At 46.0% G+C, this 19,845-nt stretch overlaps 1 protein-coding gene across 5 annotated transcripts in view; it reads left to right on the forward strand.

Annotated features, from left to right (window-relative positions):
* LOC311135504 (MOB kinase activator 2-like) overlaps window positions 1-19,845 on the forward strand; it is a 99,094-nt gene that overhangs the window by 41,272 nt on the left and 37,977 nt on the right. Inside the window, exons 1-2 of one of the 5 annotated variants that reach the window (XM_084169503.1) lie at window positions 7,589-7,964; window positions 13,528-13,630. The exons of 2 other annotated variants lie outside the window; for them this stretch is intronic. In XM_084169503.1, the coding sequence (XP_084025629.1) occupies window positions 13,623-13,630 (8 nt within the window). In that variant the 5' untranslated portion in view covers window positions 7,589-7,964; window positions 13,528-13,622. Of the gene's footprint in view, window positions 1-4,754; window positions 4,811-7,588; window positions 7,965-13,527; window positions 13,631-19,845 lie in introns of those variants that run through there. 2 more of the 5 variants (XM_084169508.1, XM_084169507.1) reach the window with 2 other exon arrangements.

The following is a 19,845-nucleotide window of genomic DNA, read 5'->3' on the forward strand; positions in this document are numbered from 1 at the left end:
CTCAACTCATTTCCACGGCCTTTCCTTGATCCCATGATAACAACTCCAGTACATCACATAGCCTTCAAGCCATCATAGCAGCCCCAGTGGCGGTACCTTAGTAGCTGCTCCTTACTCCTCCCTCAGGAAAAAATAGATGCAGTACCACTTGGAACCATTGAGTGGCGCCAGTGCACAGCTCTACCATGTACTGCGGCAGTCTACTCTAGACTACTGGAGAGCCAGTGCTGTTGTATTTGATCCTTTAGGCAATGCAGTGCTAAGTCGAATTGCTCAATTGTTCCTAGAAGGAATTGTCCTCTGATAGATTGAATTGCATTCAATTTCCTGAGCTGTCTGACTGGGAATCAACATGCAAACTGACCTAAAGTCAGTAGTCGTTAAAGACTATTTGAATTACAGGGGTGCCCGAGGCTGATACCCATATACCATAACAAATCAGAACCCTTCCAAAAAGGGTTACTAAAGGTATTGATATGGGCAGGCCCCCTCTGAAAATATTACCATTGGTTCTCCAGACAGACCAGCACCAACTAGAGTCAATTGTTTGTCCTAAATGGCAACCTATTCCCTATTTAGTGCTACTTTTGACCAGAGCCCTATGGGCCCTCGTCAAAACTAGTGCGCTATATAGGGAATAGGGTGACATTAGGGGACGCGACCAATATGTAATGTGAACCCTGGTTAGAGGCAGAAAATACAATAAAGACAGACTTGTGTAACTGGAGTGTCCAATCCGTCCCGGTCCCAGATTCTGTCATATTTTCCCCTAGACAGCAACTCAACCAACATGAGTCGAGGTGCGGAGCGTCAGACTAGGCCTATACGAATCTATTGGTCCTTTCATTTGCTACCCCTATCCTGGTCTCTACTGAGGTATTGTGTGTGTGTGTCTGCATTTGTGCGTGTGTTTTCAGTCTGTATCACCAGGCTATCAGACAGTGCTGAGTACTGTGCTGATCAACATACCTGGCACATAGTGTGTGTGGTCAGACTGTGCTCTGTGCTGTATATTCCTGGAAAGCCTGTGAGGGTGGGGAGAGAGGACTGGGGACTGCAGTGTTGGAGGCTTCTCTGGAACTTGTCTTGGCTTGTCTTTCTGCTTATAAACCTCTCAGCCTCACAGCCCAGGAACTGTCACTGAGGGAAGGAGAGAAAGAGCTGCTTTTTCTTCTGATTTTGTAGCTAAACTAATAGAACGCAGGGGACGGCAGAGAGCAGAGATGTGTCTGGCTAGGAATGAGGATGGATGATGATGATGATGATGACGACGAAGATGTTAACAGGGGAAGAGAGCGCCAACTGACCGCTTGGGTCATTAGTATGCAACCACACGAGCACACTGTGCAGCTCTTACAAAACACACAGCAGGAAGGAGGGAGGAATGGAGGGGCACGATAAAAAGGATGAATGATGCAAGTTGGGGATGAATGGCAAAACAGGAAGGCATGAAGCGAGGGATGGAAAATGTCAGGATGACTGAAGAGATGGAAAGATGAATGGAGGGAGGCCTGAACAACGTCAGACCGGAGAGAAGGAGAAAGGGACCAACAGGGGAGGAATGGATGGATGGATGGAAGAAGGGAGGGGTTTGTGTTTAGAGTTGCACAATAACGGACTGGCTAAGGGTTTCTGTGGTCTGCAGTTCCTCACTCCCCCAATATTGCGTAACTCTGCAGTGTGTGTGTGATTGATCAGCAGTGTTGGTGCCAGCCTGCTCTTATGGTAATAAATGACCCACTGCAGCCGGCACTAAGAGGTCTGCAGGAGAGAGAGAACACACACACCGTACCGAGACACGCGCACACACACACACTGTGCCTAGTACACACTGCTCCACAGGAGGTGCCATTTATTACTGTAATACACACACACTGTAATACACACACACACACTGTAATACACACACACACTTTAATACACACACACACACACTGTAATACACACACACACACACTGTAATACACACACACACACACACTGTAATACACGCACGTAACGGCAGGGCCTTTGAGAGATGTGGTGAGTAGCAGAGAGCCAAAGAGATTACATCAACCTCAGTCTTTGCACCTCTCTCCATCTTTCCATTCACCATCCATTGTTCCACCCATCCATTGTTCCCTCCCTCTCTCCATCCTTCTCTCCATCCTGCTCAGAGAGATTCTCAGAATGAACAGGTACCACTTCAAATACTTTGCAAAAACGTCCTTCCCACTGGGCACAGACGTCAATTCAACATCTATTCAAATCAAATCAAATGTTATTTGCCACATACTTGTGTTTAGCAGATGTTATTGCAGGTGTAGCGAAATGCTTGTGCTTCTAGCTCCGACAGTGCAGTAATATCTAACAAATAATTACGATGGTTCCAAGTAATTTCATTGAAATGTTGTGGAAAAACCGTAGATTCAACCAGTGTGTTCTTTCTTTCGTCCTTTTGTTTTTTCTTCACTGATTGTACTTGATTTGGGGAACATATCTAGCATAGCCTATATGTTCTGTATTAGAACCCCACTTGTACCAATGAAAAATGTATGACATGGCAAGGCTTTAGTTGTGTTAAATACAAACACCCACATGATAGTCACCACTAGCCGGCCACTGCCCAGTACTCTGCCCTGAACTTTAGTCACTATCACTAGCTGGCTACCACCCGGTTACTCAACCCTGTACCTTAAAGGCTGCTGCCCGATGTACATAGACATGGGACACCGGTCACTTAACAATGGAACACTGGTCGCTTTCATAGTGTTTACATACGGTTTTACCCATTTGATATGTGTATATACTGTATTCTAATTAATGTATATCGTATGTAACTATTGCTGTACATATACTATTCTATCCTACATATTCTTCAGATACACTACATATTCTACATTCTATCCATATACTGTCTACATGTCAGAGAGTAGTGTTTGTTCTACATAGGCTATTTTTATCTGAACGTTCCAAAACGTTGTGTCCTGCTGAATGCGCCCCTGCTCATGAAAGGGGACATACAGTATCTGATGGTCTTAGGTCTGGAATCCGACACACCACACACACAGTTGATGAGCAGCTATGGGTTTAGCAGGCATTACTGGATCCTCAACCTATTCTTAGCTCCAATCAGGCGCTGACAAGTATTCGCTTGGAGTCTGTGTTCTGTCCTCTCTCTCTCTGTAGCATACAGGAGGAGAATATAGCCTGCGAGATAGGAAACGCACTTGAAACATGAGAGGATGCTTGCGCTCTGTATCCGTCGATGGAAAAACAGCCACGGCACTATGAATAATTCTTCATGACTGGAAAGTTGATGTATTTTTGTGTGTGCTTTGATTGACAAAGGAATCTATATTTGGTGGTTGAAGTTGGGAGTGCGCAAATCATCCGAGTAATGTGAGATATCGATATAGTATTAGAAGAGTGTAGTACAATTGAGAAGCGTTAAAGGCCCAGTGTAGTCAAAAACGTGATTTTCCTGTGTTTTATATGTTTCCACACTATGAGGTTGGAATAATACTGTGGAATTGTGAAAATGATGACAAAGCAATTTTGGTGTAAGAGCTGTTTGAAAAGACCGCCTGAAATTTCTGCCTGTTTTGGTGGGAGGGAGTTTTGGCCTTCCATGTTGTCATCACCATGCGGTAATTTAGGTGCACTATTTAGATATCCCTCCGCTATTTCCTGGTTGCTCAAATTCTAATAGTTCACCTCCATTTCAGTTTATGTGACAAACATGGTATAGTGTAGAGAATCATTGTACCATCTAAACCGCTGTGAAATATATTTTTCATAACCAAAAATATTGTATTTTTAGCTGTTTGAAGCTGGTGAACAAAACCGAAAGTAAAAGAAGCAAAAATTAAATTTAAGAACGGGAAGCATAGAAATAATGCACATAGAACATATATACCGCTTCTTAGGCTTGCTTTCAATTAGTGACATCTATAACTCACATTTCTATGTGAATTTGGTCAGATTGCCCAAAAAGTTACATATTTGCAGCTTTAATAGACCAATAAGAAAGAGTTCAAACGCTCTCTGCCAATAACAGCCATTTTTCAGTTTTCCCCTCCCAGTCAAACCACTCCCAGACAGTCTTAGCAAAATTCTTGCTTGAGAAATTCCTCTTTGCTAAGATATTTTTGTTGAAAACATTCACAGCAGTGTACTTATTTGATATTGAGATAAAAACAGCTGCATTGGACCTTTTTTAAAGTTACTTGTTTTTAGTCAGTGAGGTGTCTGTGGTTTACGTCAGGGAGCTACTGAGGACACAATGTAGCAGCAGCATTTTATCTAAAGAAACACTATTGCCGCGTTCAAGTGTTAGTCGAAACTAGGAAATTCAGAAATTTCCGACCTGCTTTCTGGTTGAACGCGGCACGTGTATAACTACAACCAGTTAGCATATCACCGCTCTGATTATTTTCTGACGACATCATCGCTGATGAATTTGCAATGACTGTATATATGAAGTGTATTTGTAGCGTTCTAAATGATCAGCTGTTGTTTTTTGTTGCATCGAAGCATTTGTTTTGACATTCGAGGGTCCACCTATCGCCTTGCCCCTGACTTGTAAACCCTGCCCGCGGAAGCTGGGGAACCGAACAGGGGGGCGGAGGTCTGTGGAAGGAAGGAGCGAGAGATTAGAAGAGAAGAGTGAGGTCTGCACGAGAACTCCGTTTTCTATTGTTCCTCGTCTGCAGCCGTCAGACACAGACCTTTTCGAGGTACATCGAACGTTACCAATTCTGGATTTCTTTATCCGATTCCTATCGTCCGGCATGAGGTTTAAAAGGAACGGTTCCTATACATTGAATAGGTAAGGGGCTTCCATTCACTACTCGGGTTACGTTTAATATTCGCCACATCTCTGTGAAAAGGGGTTGGTTTAGTTTTTAACAGACGCTGTTGAAAAATGTTTGTCTTTTGATATCGTCGGCATGATCAATTGCTTGTGTCGCGATTTCGGTTCTTCCAGCATTTTTATTGTTGAGGTAAAACGTGGTTGTCATACGCACGCTGCAACTGATGGAAGTAGTTGCTCTCACGACCAACCTGTTTCACTGAACTCATTGATCGTTGTTATAAGAACGACAACTTCTTCCGAATTAACATGCATCATTTCCCACGCAACTGAAAATAATTGTTTAACAGATTTTTGGGGTTCGTGAAAGTCTTAATCTTGACGTGGTTGAGTTTGGAATAATGGTTTGATGATGTCAATTCTTTCGCTGATTTTCTGGCCCCCCACCTTTTGCCATTTTGATGTGTATTGGGTGGCAGGCTGGTCGAGCTGAGTAGAAACCTGAATATCAGGCTTGAGGGGTGGTCTCACTTTCTTTTGTTTTCTCTCCTCCATTGAGAAGAAACCTAAACAAGTCTCTAGCTCTCTCTCGCCCCTCTCGCTCTCTCCCTCCCTCCTTCTCCTCTGTCTCCATCCTCCAGAATTAAGTACCAACTGCCCCCTCTTTCCATAGCAATTCCCCCCATGTGGTTCCATCACTTAGCAACTTTGGTGTGTGTGGTCACGTGCTGGTTTCTCCTCACCCACTTTAAGTTGACATGATTGCCCACTGCCCAGTCTATTCAAATCCAGATCATTAGAACCCCAGTCACGAGTTGTATCTCTTTCTCTCTCCCCTCCCTGGGCAGTGATTAATTCCCTCCTTCATTATGTTATCTCCAAGTCACAAGTTTAATGAATAGACTTCCTTTGTCTTCCTCCATCTCCAAACCAAGCAGACTTCCTGCAATTTGAACGCTTAAATCTGGCTCTGATAATCTCTTGTGGACAGACTATGTAAACATAAATGTTACCATAGATCTGTCATGATACAACTGGGGGTGTTTGAGAGAATGAGCAGCATTGGTTCCAGTGCTTTGGACAAATCACGATTTCACAGGTGTTAGCGTCTTTAGAATTTCGAAAGGGGAGGGGACATTTGGTCCATAGACTTGCCCGTAACTTGCATAGAGAGAAGGTGGAGCTCTTCATTCCCCCTCCGATCCTCGTTCTATCTTTTCACACGCATGGACCCTGAATTTAATCGAGCATCTGACCAATTACGCAATACTTTAATTTTGGGTTAACTGAGATTACGGCCCTGGTAACTATTATGCCCAGCTCCTTGTCTTCACACAGTTTTATTTGTTGAAAGTGAGTGTTGATGTAGCGGCAGCTTCATTTCCTTCCCTCTGGCACCGCTTTCCCCTTTGGCTTTATCAGCCACAGACCCTTCCGCAGCTCTCTCTCTCGCTCTCTCGCGCATCCTGGCACTTGTGTGGTGCTGAAACACAAAGGAAGCTAATGAGTGCTGTGCAGTGAGCACACACCCACTCCATCACACAGACACAGCAGAGAAGTGTTATCGCTGCACTCCCTCCCTGCCGTGCTCAATCAGGTGGCGTGCGTTTCGTGTGTGTGCGCAGTTAGGAGGCGTAATTAAAAGTGAGGCAGGAGAGGCCCTTGGCGACAGGCAGCCAGGGAGGGAGGGAGGAGGGATATGATGTAATTGGCTGTGAAAGTGCTTTGGTGTGTCACTGCGACTTCATCTTTCATCGAATAAAGAATAGAACGGCGAGGGAGAGAGAGGAAAAAGGGGGAGAGCGGTCCTCGTCTCGTGTGTGTTCTATGTATGTGTATCTGGTGTCAGGAAGCGAGTACAGTGTCACCTCGTTGTTGGGCCTTTTGATGAGACAAGAACAAAATCACAACACAATTCCAGGCTACTTCTAATGCATTATGGCCTTCTGAAGGTGAATCGCTCTCTCGCATATGCATGTGCGCACACACACACTACTCTTTGGTGCTGCAGGGATATAGTTGCAGTGTGACAGTGAGTTGGCATTGTGTGTGCTGCTAGGATGGAGCCCAGAGCCTGGCTGTTATTATAGTCAATGTTAATTATCTGTCTGTCCAATAGAGTTGTCTGGTGTCGTAGATTACTCACACACACACTTCTCACACACTCACCTAATGGGGCACTGCAGGAGGGAGGGAGGGAGGGAGGATGGTACTTGGATGGGGAGAGGAAGAGTCAGAGATAATGAGCAAGTGAGAAATAGGAAGGGGGAGCTAGAGGGAGAGTGCCCTTCACCTTGTATGCCCGCACTGACGATCCTAGAGCTCTTCTGTGATTGGCTACATTCCTGGGGGTCTGCCTAGCGCTCTAGCCAATCCCACTAGTCCCTCCGACGCATCCATGTGAAAGAATGACAGGTGAACGCGTGTGTCCGTGTCGTTCTGGTCCATCCATGTTTGCTGTTAGCTCTTTTGCAACAACTCATATCCATCTCTGTGTATTATTTCAACAGTCAGGTTATGCTTTTCAGTACAGGCTATGGGCCAGCTAACAGGTACTAATAACCAGCAAATCTCTCTATCAGCAAGTGTGTTTAGACCTTGTTTGGGGTTTACAGATGTTCGAGATTGCTGCTAGGATAGAGCCCGGTGCCTACCCCCCCCCACAGTCCGCCCTGTACTACTCAGCAGTTTGTTTATGCGAGTTTGTTTGTCAACCTAATCTTCCCGCCTTTCTAGTGGGAGCCAGCCAGAAAGAGAGAGGGAGGGGGAAAGAGAGGGGAAGGAGAGAGAAGTAAAGAGGCAGGCAGCAGTAGCTCTAGCGAGAAGGAGAGCGAGGAACACACTTCGAACGGGCTCTGAGTTGTTGTGATAGGTCGTCTGTAACGTGCTGTGCACATTCGTCGGCGTGCGTGTGTTTGCTGATTGAACCGCTGAGAGTGTGTGTGTGTGGGTGGACGCAGTTCGTGAGCAGACAGTTACTGTGACGTGTGTGTGTGTGAGAGAACGGTCTATACTGGAGCTGTGCGGCGGGACAGAGCCCCCCTTCACCTGTAGAAGGAGTGCAGGACAAAGGGAAGAAGAGAGCTGTGTGGGACCCTCACAGACCCGCCACTGTCTCTACTACCAGCTGGATGGGGGTTCTGGTCTGCTGTGACTGCTTCTTCTATAGGTAGCTAGCTACTTCACTCTATCTCTCTCGGTCTCTACATAATCTCTCTTCACCCTCTCTCGATCTCGCTCTCTTTCTGAATCTCTCTCTCCTTGTTTGTTTCCTTGGTTGTGTCGCTGTAACTTTTCTGTTTTAATTTTGGTCCTGTATTTCCCTCTCCCTGCCCGTCTGTGGCTGAAAACTGCTCTCTCGCCGCCCTCCCTCCCCTTCCTCTCTCGGTTTCTGCGGTGTGGTTTGGAAGAGACATTTGAGGACAGTGCTGCTGTGGCAGCAGAGATTTTGCTGTAGTCAGACCGGGGAGGAGGGAGCGGTTGAGGCTGGTTGCGGAGGAATGGCATAGAGCCAGAGCCCTCAAGTGATTTAGCCTCCTTTAGTTAGGAGTCAAGGCTGGTTAGAGGAGGATTGTCACTGGGCCAGAGACTGGGATGCATGTGCACAGGGTTAAGGCTGGTTTAGAGGAAGAATTGCATGTAGCCAGCCCAACCTCACCTCTCCTCCACTGTCCTGCCGGACGGACGGTCGGTCACGCTGACTCTCTGTGTTGCTGTGTTTGTTTGGACACTGTGTTCCTTCCAATGGCCTCTCTGTTTTCTGTTTGGTGCAGCGGAGCAGTGTTTGATAGCTAGACTTTGACCTTCTCATACGGTTACAGCAGACCTAGTTTTGGTAGGGAACAGTTGTTGTTACTTAGCGAGCATAACGTTAGTAAGCATAGCATGGTTACCTGGGCCATGTTAGCCAGTTTAGTAAGCATATCATGGTTACCTGGGTCATGTTAGTTAGCTTAGTTAGCATAGCATGGTTAGCTGAGCCACTTTCAGTAGGCATTAAGCAAAGGTTGGGCGCCACAGATCTAGGATCAGCTCCGCCTCTCTAAATCGTAACCTGAACCATTAAGGGTAGAACACACAACTGACCTCGTAGCAGCTTCTAGGAGCAAATTTGCACTACTCCTACGAGCTCTTGAGGGTTCAGTGAGTGTTGTTGAGTTAGCATCATGCTAACAGATGGCTGTGAGTCAGTTACCTCTGGGTAGATGAGCTCTTTCCCCCTTTTTATATGTGCTTGTGGGGTTAGCAAGCGCGGGCTAGCTTTAGCTGTGGTCTAAGGCACTGCATCGCAGTGCTAGCTGTGCCACTAGAGATCCTGGTTCGAATCCAGGCTCTGTCGCAGCCGGCCACGACCGGGAGACTCATGGGCGGCGCACAATTGGCCCAGCGTCGTCCAGGGTAGGGGAGGGAATGGCCGGCAGGGATGTAGCTCAGTTGATAGAGCATGGCGTTTGCAACGCCAGGGTTGTGGGTTTGATTCCCACGGGGGGCCAGTATGAAAAAAAAAATTATATATGTATATGTGTATTCACTAACTGTAAGTCGCTCTAGATAAGAGCGTCTGCTAAATGACGTAAACGTAAACACTATGGCTATATATAAACAGGGGGTTTGATGAGGGCCAAACTGTTGCGCACACACACATGCACGCATGTACATACACACACACACACGCATGCATGCATACATACATACATGCAGTGCATTCTGAAAGTGTTCAGACCTGTTTACTTTTTCCACATTTTGTTACGTTACAGCCTTATTCTAAAATTGATTAAATTAAAATCTTCATCAATCTACACATAATACCCCATAATGACAAAGCGAAAACAGGTTTTTAGAAATGATTGCAAATGTATATATTAAAAAAATATCTTGTTTAGATTCTCTGGTCTGATGAAACCAATATTTAACTATTTTGCCTGAATGCCAAGCCCCATGTCTGGAGGAAACCTGGCGCCATCCCTACGGTGAAGCATGGTGGTGGCAGCATCATGCTGTGAGGATGTTTTTCAGCGGCAGGGACTGGGAGACTTGTCAGGATTGAGGGAAAGATGAACGGAGTACAGAGAGATCCTTGATGAAAACCTGCAAATAGTCTGGGTAGCCATTTGATAAGCTGTTCAAGAGTAAAAGCAGTTAAGCCTTTTGGACCTAGACTTGGCACTCTGGTACCGCTTGCCATGCGGTAGCAGAGAGAACTGTCTATGACTACGGTGGCTGGAGTCTTTGACAATTTTTAGGGCCTTCCTCTGACACCGCCTGTTATAGAGGTCCTGGATGGCAGGAAGCTTGGCCCCAGTGATGTTCTGGGCCGTATGCACTACCCTCTGTAGTGCCTTGCGGTCGGAGGCCAAGTATTTGCCATACCAGGCAGTGATGCAACCAGTCAGGATGCTCTCGATGGTGCAGCTGTATAACGTTTTGAGGATCTGAGGACCCATGCCAAATCTTTTCAGTCTCCTGAGGGGGAATAGGCTTTGTCGTGCCCTCTTCACGACTGTCTTGGTGTGTTTGGAACATGATAGTTTGTTGGTGATGTGGACACCAAGGAACTTGAAGCTCTCAACCTGCTCCACTACAGCCCCGTCGATGAGAATGGGGGCGTGCTCGGTCCTCTTTTTCCTGTAGTCCACAATCATCTCCTTTGTCTTGATCACGTTGAGGGAGAGGTTGTTATCCTGGCACCACCCGGCCAGGTCTCTGACCTCCTCCCTATAGGCTGTCTCATCGTTGTCGGTGATCAGGTCTACAACTGTTGTGTCGTCTGCAAACTTGATGATAGTATTGGAGACGTGCCTGGCCATGCAGTCATGGGTGAACAGGGAGTACAGGAGGGGACTGAGCATGCACCCCTGAGGGGCACCCGTGTTGAGGATCAGCGTGGCACATGTGTTGTTGCCTACCCTTACCACCTGGGGGCGGCCCGTCAGGAAGTCCAGGATCCAGTTGCAGAGGGAGGTGTTTAGACCCAGGGGCCTTAGCTTAGTGATGAGCTTTGAGGGCACAATGGTGTTGAACGCTGAGCTGTAGTCAATTAACAGCATTCTCACATAGGTGTTCCTTTTTTCCAGGTAGGAAAGGGCAGTGTGGTGCACAATAGAGATTGCATCATCTGTGGGTCTGTTGGGGCGATATGCAAATTGGAGTGGGTCTAGGGTTTCTGGGATAATGGTGTTGATGTGAGCCATGACCAGCTTTTCAAAGCACTTCATGACTGCAGACGTGAGTTCCACGAGTCGGTAGTCATTTAGGCAGGTTACCTTAGTGTTCTTGGGCACAGGGACTATGGTGGTCTGCTTGAAACATGTTGGTATTACAGACTCAGTCAGGGACAGGTTGAAAATGTCAGTGAAGACACTTGCCAGTTGGTCAGCGCATGCTCGGAGTACACGTCCTGGTAATCCGTCTGGCCCTGTTGACCTGTTTAAAGGTCTTACTCACATTGGCTACGGAGACCGTGATCACACAGTCATCCGGAACAGCTGATGCGCTCACCCGTGCTTCAGTGTTGTTTGCCTCGAAGCGAGCATAGAAGTAATTTAGCTTGTCTGGTATGCTCGTGTCACTGGGTAGCTCACGGCTGTGTTTCCCTTTGTAGTCTCTAATAGTTTGCAAGCCCTGCCACATCCGATGAGCGTCGGATTCAATCTTAGTCCTGTATTGACGCTTTTCCTGTTTGATGGTTCGTCGGAGGGCATAGCGGGATTTCTTATAAGAGTCCGGGTTAGAGTCCCGCTCCTTGAAAGCGGTAGCTCTACCCTTTAGCTCAGTTCGGATGTTGCCTGTAATCCATGGCTTCTGGTTGGGGTATGTACGTACGGTCACTGTGGGGACGACGTCATCGTAGCACTTATTGATGAAGCCGGTGACTGAGGTGGTATACTCCTCAATGCCATCGGAAGAATCCCGGAACATATTCCAGTCTGTGCTAGCAAAACAGTCCTGTAGCTTAGCATCTACATCATCTGACCACTTCTTTATTGACAGAGTCACTGGTGCTTCCTGCTTTAGTTTTTGCTTGTAAGCAGGAATCAGGAGGATGGAGTTATGGTCAGATTTGTCAAATGGAGGGCGAGGGAGTGCTTTGTACGCGTCTCTGTGTGTGGCATAAAGGTGGTCTAGAGTTTTTTTTTTTTCTTCCTCTGGTTGCGCATTTAACATGCTGGTAGAAATTAGGTAAAATGGATTTAAGTTTCCCTGCAGCTAATTGAGTGCGGTCTTAGTGCCAGCATCGGTTTGTGGTGGTAAATAGACAGCTACGAAAAATATAGATCAAAACTTTCTTGGTAAATAGTGTGGTCTACAGCTTATCAGATAGAGATACTCTAGCTCAGGCGAGCAAAACTTTGAGACTTCCTTAAAATTAGATTTCGTGCACCAGCTGTTGTTTACAAATATACACAGACCGCCACCCCTTGTCTTACCGGAGTCAGCCGTTCTATCCTGCCGATGCAGCGTATATCCCGCCAGCTGTATGTTATCAATGTCGTCGTTCAGCCACGACTCTGAAACATAAGATAATACAGTTTTTAATGTCCCGTTGGTAGGATATCCGTGATCGTTGTTCGTCTATTTTGTTATCCAATGATTGTACGTTGGCTAATAGGACTGATTGTAGAGGCAGATTACCCACTCGCTGTCGGATCCTTACAAGGTGGGGGTTTGGGCCTTGTCGGGTGTTAATGAAAAAATCTTCGTCCAGTACGAGGTGAGTAATCGCTGTCCTGATATCCAGAAACTATTTTCGGTCATAAGAGACGGTGGCAGAAACATCATGTACAAAATAAGTTACAAATAACGCGAAAAAACACACACAATAGCACAATTGGTTAGGAGCCCGTAAAGCGGCAGCCATTTCCTCCTGCGCCATTATATATTGTCATTATGGGGTATTGTGTGTAGCTTGATGAGGGGAAAAAATTATTTACATCAACTTTTAGAAAAAGGTTGTAGCTGAACAAAATGTGGAAAAACTCAAGTGGTCTGAATACTTTCCGAATGCACTGTACATACATACATACATACATACAGCTGCATCGGATTAGACCATCAGGCCCTCTGTGTGACTCCGAACGGTTTACACTCCTTCCCTTGGCCTAGGTAGAGTGAAGAACAGCTAGCCCTTTGTGTGTGTGTGTGTGTCAGAATGTGTGTTTTTCTGTCCAGGTGTGTGACCAAACACATGACTGTGTGTGTGCACCTATAGGTAAAACACACACAGTAGCTTTGTGAACGCACAGGCCAGTGCCAGAAACTGTATTATCTTTCCCCTCTACACTTTGCAGGGAAATGATCACCAGTCCAGAGGCAGGACGTGGCTTCTGCGCGGACTTCGTTGTAGTGGGTCGTTAAGGAAAATGACCTATCAGTTTTATTTCTGGCACTAATTCCTGTCTACCTCATTACCTCTGTCAGCCAATCAGGGGGTTTGGCGGTGATGTCATTGTTTTGATTGATGGGCCTTTGTTTTGGATACACCCACATGGACAAGGTCCTTGTTGACCTTAGCTTCAGTCCAGTCCCAACTCTCAAACAGACATGGCTGAAAAATAAAGCAGCATTGTGTGCTTTCTGACCTGACCACAAAAGTTTCACTCTTCTAACTTTTTCAACCCACGTCATTATGGGTCTGCTCCAAATGTTGTTTGGCGGATAGGCTGAGGTTACAGGTAATGTAGTTGGCAAATGATATATGTTGACAGTGCTACGCACCTTTTCTCTGTACACAGATGAACTTATCAGAATGGGGTAGGCTTAAACAGGTCCTCGCCAGTTCTTCACTCTAAGAGTGAGACACAGAGCGGATCAAAGAAAGGAATATGGTATGACCAGGTAAGCTGAAGCATCATTTTTTGCTGAATTTGACTGACACAGCTCCTCAAAGAAGAGTGGTCAGATTCTCCGTAAGTTGTAGTTGACTATTTTAACCTTTGCCTTGTTTGTCTGTAAATTGTTAGAATGATCCTGTTTGACCTGAACACACGCATACACACACACACACACACACACTGGGGCCTCCCACACGTAACTGATAAAGCACTGGGTCAGTGTGAGTGGAGGAGAGGCTAACCTAATACAGCGCAAATGGTACAATTCAATTAGCCTTAGGCCCTACACGCCAGTTCCTTTCATGTGTGAGTATCTGATGCCTGGTTTAGAGCTTAGTGCCCAGTGATTCCTCTGTCTGATTTCTCCTGCAACTTGAGACCAAGGTTTGTGTTCTCCAGCTGGAGGTCAAGAGCAGAACGGTCTTCTCCTCTCCAAGGTTGTAGAGAGGGGACAGGCAGACGTTACTAAAACTATAATGATGCCATGAATGCTGTTTTATAAGTTGTGTGTTGCTTCTCGGGATGCGCTGTGTTTTTTTGGCGTTGCAGAAATCTGGTGGCGTTGTCCTGTCGGTGTGTTGATGCCACAGAGGGTGACTACAGCTTGGAACATTCAGCACCCGAGGCTCCTTTCACACTAGAACAATGGCTCCTGAGAGTGTGTGTGTGTTGTTTCTCATTAGGCGATCTTTGGCAGGCCTGGCCCATTCTACGCTGCTGAGACTGAGCGTTCAACAAGGGCTGTATTCACCTCCTAAACCACCTCACTCCTCCATATCTCCCGGCCCAAACCCTGTTGTCTGTCGCTCAAAAAGAGCTCAATTGGACCTGGCTTGGCAAGCCTCGACACAAGTGGAAACTTTCTTTTTGCTTACCCTTACATAATTTGTTGAAAAAATCCACCATTAGGCTGAATATGGCATGATCCTTTTCCTATAGGCCAGTTGCTAATGGACAGTCATCTGGTGACTGACTGCACCACCGGATATAGGCTTCAGTGGACCATGAGGCACAGACGCACCCTGTCTGGCTGGCCAAGGGCCTGGGGTGTGGGTTGGGGACCTTGGCGCAGAATGTGGACAAATGGTCTAGTGCCTCAACCGTTGCAGAAGGAATGGTGGAATGGAAAGCAGAATATGGGAGGGGAGGAAGGGCCTGGATTATGGCTCTGCTTCAATTGTCAACTGTTTACTCCTTTTGCTTCCAGTTGAGCCAAGATTACAGAGCGGCCTCTATGGGAGAATCTCAATTGCATTTCCTGATGTCCTCTCCTCACCTCCTTCTCAAAACCCATTGGACAAGAAGGTCAGAGGAGAGGGAACCATGGTTATTATAGTTTTGTGATTTATTAGTTTTTAGGTTTTTATTTTAAATTCACTTTAGTTTCAGTTAGTTTTCAGACTTGATTTACTCGTTTTTATTTAGTTTCAGTTTGATAGAAATGTTTTTATTTCGTTTTTATATTATTTAGTTAACTTTAGTTCTAGGGATATAAAGTGGGAGGCTAGGAGCCATTTATGTGTTGTAGGCCTATAGTTAGTTTTTTTGGGATGTCACTTTTTGCCACTGCGGGAAGTAATACATAAGGTAATGTAGGGACCATAGACTTGGATAGACATAACGTCTCTGTATCTGTGTCATGATGGCGTCTGTGAGAGCATGAGCAGCGCTATTGAGGCAATCTCCATCTTGAAACAGTAAATGTTCTTCTTCACAAGTAAAATTCATCCCTCCTGATGACCCGGCTGTCACGACTCCAACCGGGTCATCAGGAGAGATCAGCCAATGAAGTTTGAAGTCCTGCCCAGTTGACTAAATCAAAATGGTGAGTGTCCTCAATGGCGCCGCCCATGCGAACACAGGCTTTTGACCACTAGAAGACTCCATACAACTCCATTGCAAGAACATAGGTTTGGTTAGGTTTAAATTATAAATCAATCTTAATGTGACTTGGATTTAAAGGATAAGTGCCTAGACTGGTGGAAGAAATATGGTGGAAGGAAACTCTCTTGTCCGTGTTTACACCAATCCAACTTTTTACTTTAGTAGTAGATGTAAGAAATCAACTTTTTATCCGACAGAGGGAAAAATGACAAATGAAGTCATGGCAAATTTGATATGTTATGAAATGTAATATTAAACATGTAACACTGACTAACCCCTTCAAATAGGGTTAATAAAAACATAAGCAATACAACACTAATTCACAAATCTATCAGTTCACAGCTAGCCAGCTTCTCTCTGTCTGTCTGTGTGTGTGTGATCAACCAAACAAGATTTTCTGGTTCATCTTCAAGAAGACTCTGCGTTCCAGAGGTGGTCATTCGGTTTCTCAAGCCTGATGACAGTTGTACACAGACAGAGAATATTCTCTCCATGAACGCTTGGGCTGCAGGGGCAGAAACCAGATCCAGTGCCACAGGGCACAGCTTTGGATAAACAGCTATCCTTGCCTGCCAGAACTGGAGAGGTGACTCTGTAAACATTCCCCCCTTTTCCTCTTCCAGGTATTTCCGCAGCTCACGTGTTACTTAATGCCCAGCCAGGTTGACCCTCTTGGTGGACAGTGACCTAAGACACAATCTTAGATGTGAGGAAGCTATATTTCTGAAGCACTGTGGTCGAGATGCTTGCTGGATTAATCCATAATGCCATCTTCCTGGGGTCCTGCTACTCCACGGCTGTACTCTCTGATTTGCTGAAATACAAAATACTCTGCTTCCCTCATAAGTGGCTCCATCTCTGTTAAGTGAAGTGCCAGAGGCACATTTGGGTCCATCAGGCAAGCTGCTGCAGGGGTTGGATCAAAGTTGGCTACCAGAGGATTCAGTGTGCATGCGAAGCACTCGGCGTAGTAACTTCAGGAGAACCTGTGCCAACTGTCGCAACAGTAGTTGACTGCAAGTGTGCCTCAAGGTTGAGAAGGCACTACATCAGACAGCAACTGGCTGTCAGTTTGAAGTTGGTTGGTGTGGATTGGTTTTTATTTTTATTTCAGTTTACAAATAAAAATTATTTTTTGGGGGGACTATAAAAACCTTGGAGTGGATGCAAAAAATCAAGGAAATGCAATTGCGATTCTCCCCATGTGAATCACCATAAACTCTCTGGTCCCCCTCTGAGGTTCAATAAAGCACATGCAAGCAGTGTAATACCATACTGGTGCTGCCCAGTCCTACTGGTCAATTCAGATAAGGAGACTGATGGACTCTCTGACCTTCTCTACTTTCACCTAGCCTTAGCTCTGCAGTCTGCACAGGGGGGTGGCTTGCCTTACATAACACTGCACAGCCAATTGCACAGCCCTCCCTGGGTGCTGGCTCAGGCGATGGAGAGAAGAGATGGCCTTGCTGTAACCTTACCTCCGCATTTAGAATTGCACCGTCAGCATGAACGCACACACACCTCCATAAACACTTGGTCTTTTTGTGGCTGGCTAACGCTGCTGGATGATTCAATGTCATCCCTCACCTGCACAGCGGCTGTGAGAAGAGCCTATCCCTCACGTCTCCTCTGGCTCCTGCAGTGGGATAAGACGGAGGAGATTAGGACATACAGATATGAATATGTTAGCTAGCTAGATGAAACTTTCAGCATTATTGCTGCTAATTGCTAACTCCTATCCAGTCCTTTCAGAACAACAGACGTGCCTACGGGTAGGGGTTAGGGCAGGAACTGTAGCTGTGTGCCCCTCCTAAGTGCCTCTGGGAACAGAAGGCAAAGACCAGGGGAGAGGAAGTGCCTAGGCGCCTCACTTCCTTTTTATGAAGTTTTTTTACCAGGCGGGGGTGAGACTGGGGGGACGGACGTAGGTAGGCAAGTCCTTAAAATGCCTCACATACCCAATGTTCTACACCCATGATTCCTGTCTCTCTCTTGCTTGCTCACTTTCTCTCTTTTTTTCCCCACCCTCACTCTCTTGACTGCTTTCTTTCTATCCACATAACCACTGTCTCCCTTTCTCTCTCACACACGCACACACCCCTGCCTGCATAGCTGTGTAATTGACTCTGTGCTGCAGTGCACTTGTCAGCTGTGCCTTGTCATTTGTTTCAATTATCAGCCATCTGACATGGCACAGCTACCAAGGATGGAAGGAAGGAGAATAGAGGAGAGGAACATTTGAGGCAGAGGAAGGGACTCTTGCACATAGTCTCATGTGTCCCACCTTCACTGTGCACTGGTAACAGGACTTTGCATATGTAGTTGTAGTTATTACAATCCCATGAGACTCCCAAGCAGATGCCATAGAAACCAAATAAGCTCACTCATTAAGTTGGAGCTCATCTCACCTGCCTCCCCAGGAGTCAGCCAGGTGCTGCCGACCAGCCAGCCAATCACAGGCTTGTTTACACCTGGGCAGCTGGATGAGGTCATGGATGTTCCCCTGCCCCCTTGGGTGTTCTAGGCCTAGCAGCTGATCTCATTGGTTCATAAAAGGGATCAGATCATATTATCAGGCCCTTCCCTCGCAGTGGGGGGGGGGGGGGACATGCCCCTAGACACATTGCTGATGTGACTGGTCTACACTGGAACCTAGAGCTTACCATTGGTCAGTACCTATTGCTATGGAGGGAGCATGGACGTCAGATACCCCCACTTCTTCCTCCTTTCACCACACAGTGGGTAATTATTGATTTGATCTCACTCACTCCTCCTTTAGCCCTCTCTTATTTCCCCATTCAGTCATGAATGGGAGCCTCTGTCTCATCTTCCCTCGCTCATTCAGACACCATCTATCTGGGTGGGAGATTGAAAGAGAAAAAAGAGCATGTTGCGCTAGTGTGGTGTGTGTCTCCTAAATGTTCAACTGTCTGTTTTCCTAGACTATATGCTTGAGTGTTTGTGTGTCTCCAGGCTGGCAGAGGGAAGTGTGTGGTGTACCATGTGTGCTAGTGTGAGATGGAGAGGGCGTCTTTGTGGTCTCTGCCATCCTGACAATGCCCTCGAGGATGAAAAAATGCTTGGCTTGGTCCTGGAGTCCATCATAACATACTCCTCTCTTTGTCTAAACACTCCCATCCCCTTCCCTTTCCATGGCCATAAATAACACTGTTGCAATCTGTTGTGAATAGTGCCCTGAGCTTTTCCTGATCAGTTTACATGGTGAGGAAAAACTCTGTACCCTAGTTACGTAATTTCTTGCAGCACAAGCCATCCGTTACGTTTCAGTAATTCTTGAGAAGTTTGTTCACCTGGTTAGTGAATTGAGTGTGATATTCCCTGACAGACAGGCATGTACTACAGTACAGTGAATAGTCATAATCAGTCAAGGCTAACGGACAGAAACCTAATTAGCACTGGTACGACGTTCTTCTGACAGAAGAAATGTGGTTCATAATGCAGGCTACCTGATGTTGTGGTAGGCTAGTGGCTGGTGTTGTAGCCTAGCTGTAGTGCTAGTTGTGGCAGGCTAGTAGCTGTTGTTGTGCTAGTTCTATCAGGCTAGTAGTAGCTATTGTTGTTGTGCTAGCTGTTGGCTGGTAGGTAAAAGGTAATGGTTGCTTCATTTTGGCATCTAACTGCTGTAGTGTCTGTCCCAGGAGATTAGAGCCCTCTAAAAGCCTGATTTCCATAATTTCCCCCCAAGAATTCAGTTCTCTCTGATTTTAGTTTTTCCAGGTTTCCGGTTTTCCACTTTTTTTGGGGGGGGGGGGGGGCGTCGCTCTCAAAATCAAACTTTTAAGTCCACAACAATGCTTAAACCACATCAGGAGACCACTTTTGAGGTCTAGGAAAAATTTACGAAATTTAGATTTTTGGGTATAGTTACCCTTTTAATTCAAGTGTGCACCAGCCAGAGACCGTTGTTTGGTTAGCATGTTTCTGTAGTGCTCAATTGATTGCAGAGTTTGCAAAACAAATGGCCACTGGATTGACACAAATTAAATCATTCTGCCAGGTAGGAATAGGGTGCAGTATGAGAAAGTTGCAGGAAAATACGAATCACTAATGCATTTTGTTCATGTCTTATGAATAACTTGAGCAAATTGATGAATTTTCGAATAAGTTCAATACATTTTGTTTATTTCCAACTAAGTTTAATACATTTTTGAATATTGTTGAATTCCATTTTTATGTCTGGATTCCGTCTCCACAACGTAGATTTTATAGGGCCCTAGGTGATCTCAACCTTTCTTTCTGATCACTAAAGAGGTGTCACTATAGCTCAGTTTCCCTATCCATCTATACCCCTCACAGCAGGAAGCCAATTACTAA

This window comes from Coregonus lavaretus (assembly GCF_964263955.1).
Source record: "Coregonus lavaretus genome assembly, chromosome: 9".
NCBI lineage: Eukaryota > Metazoa > Chordata > Actinopteri > Salmoniformes > Salmonidae > Coregonus > Coregonus lavaretus.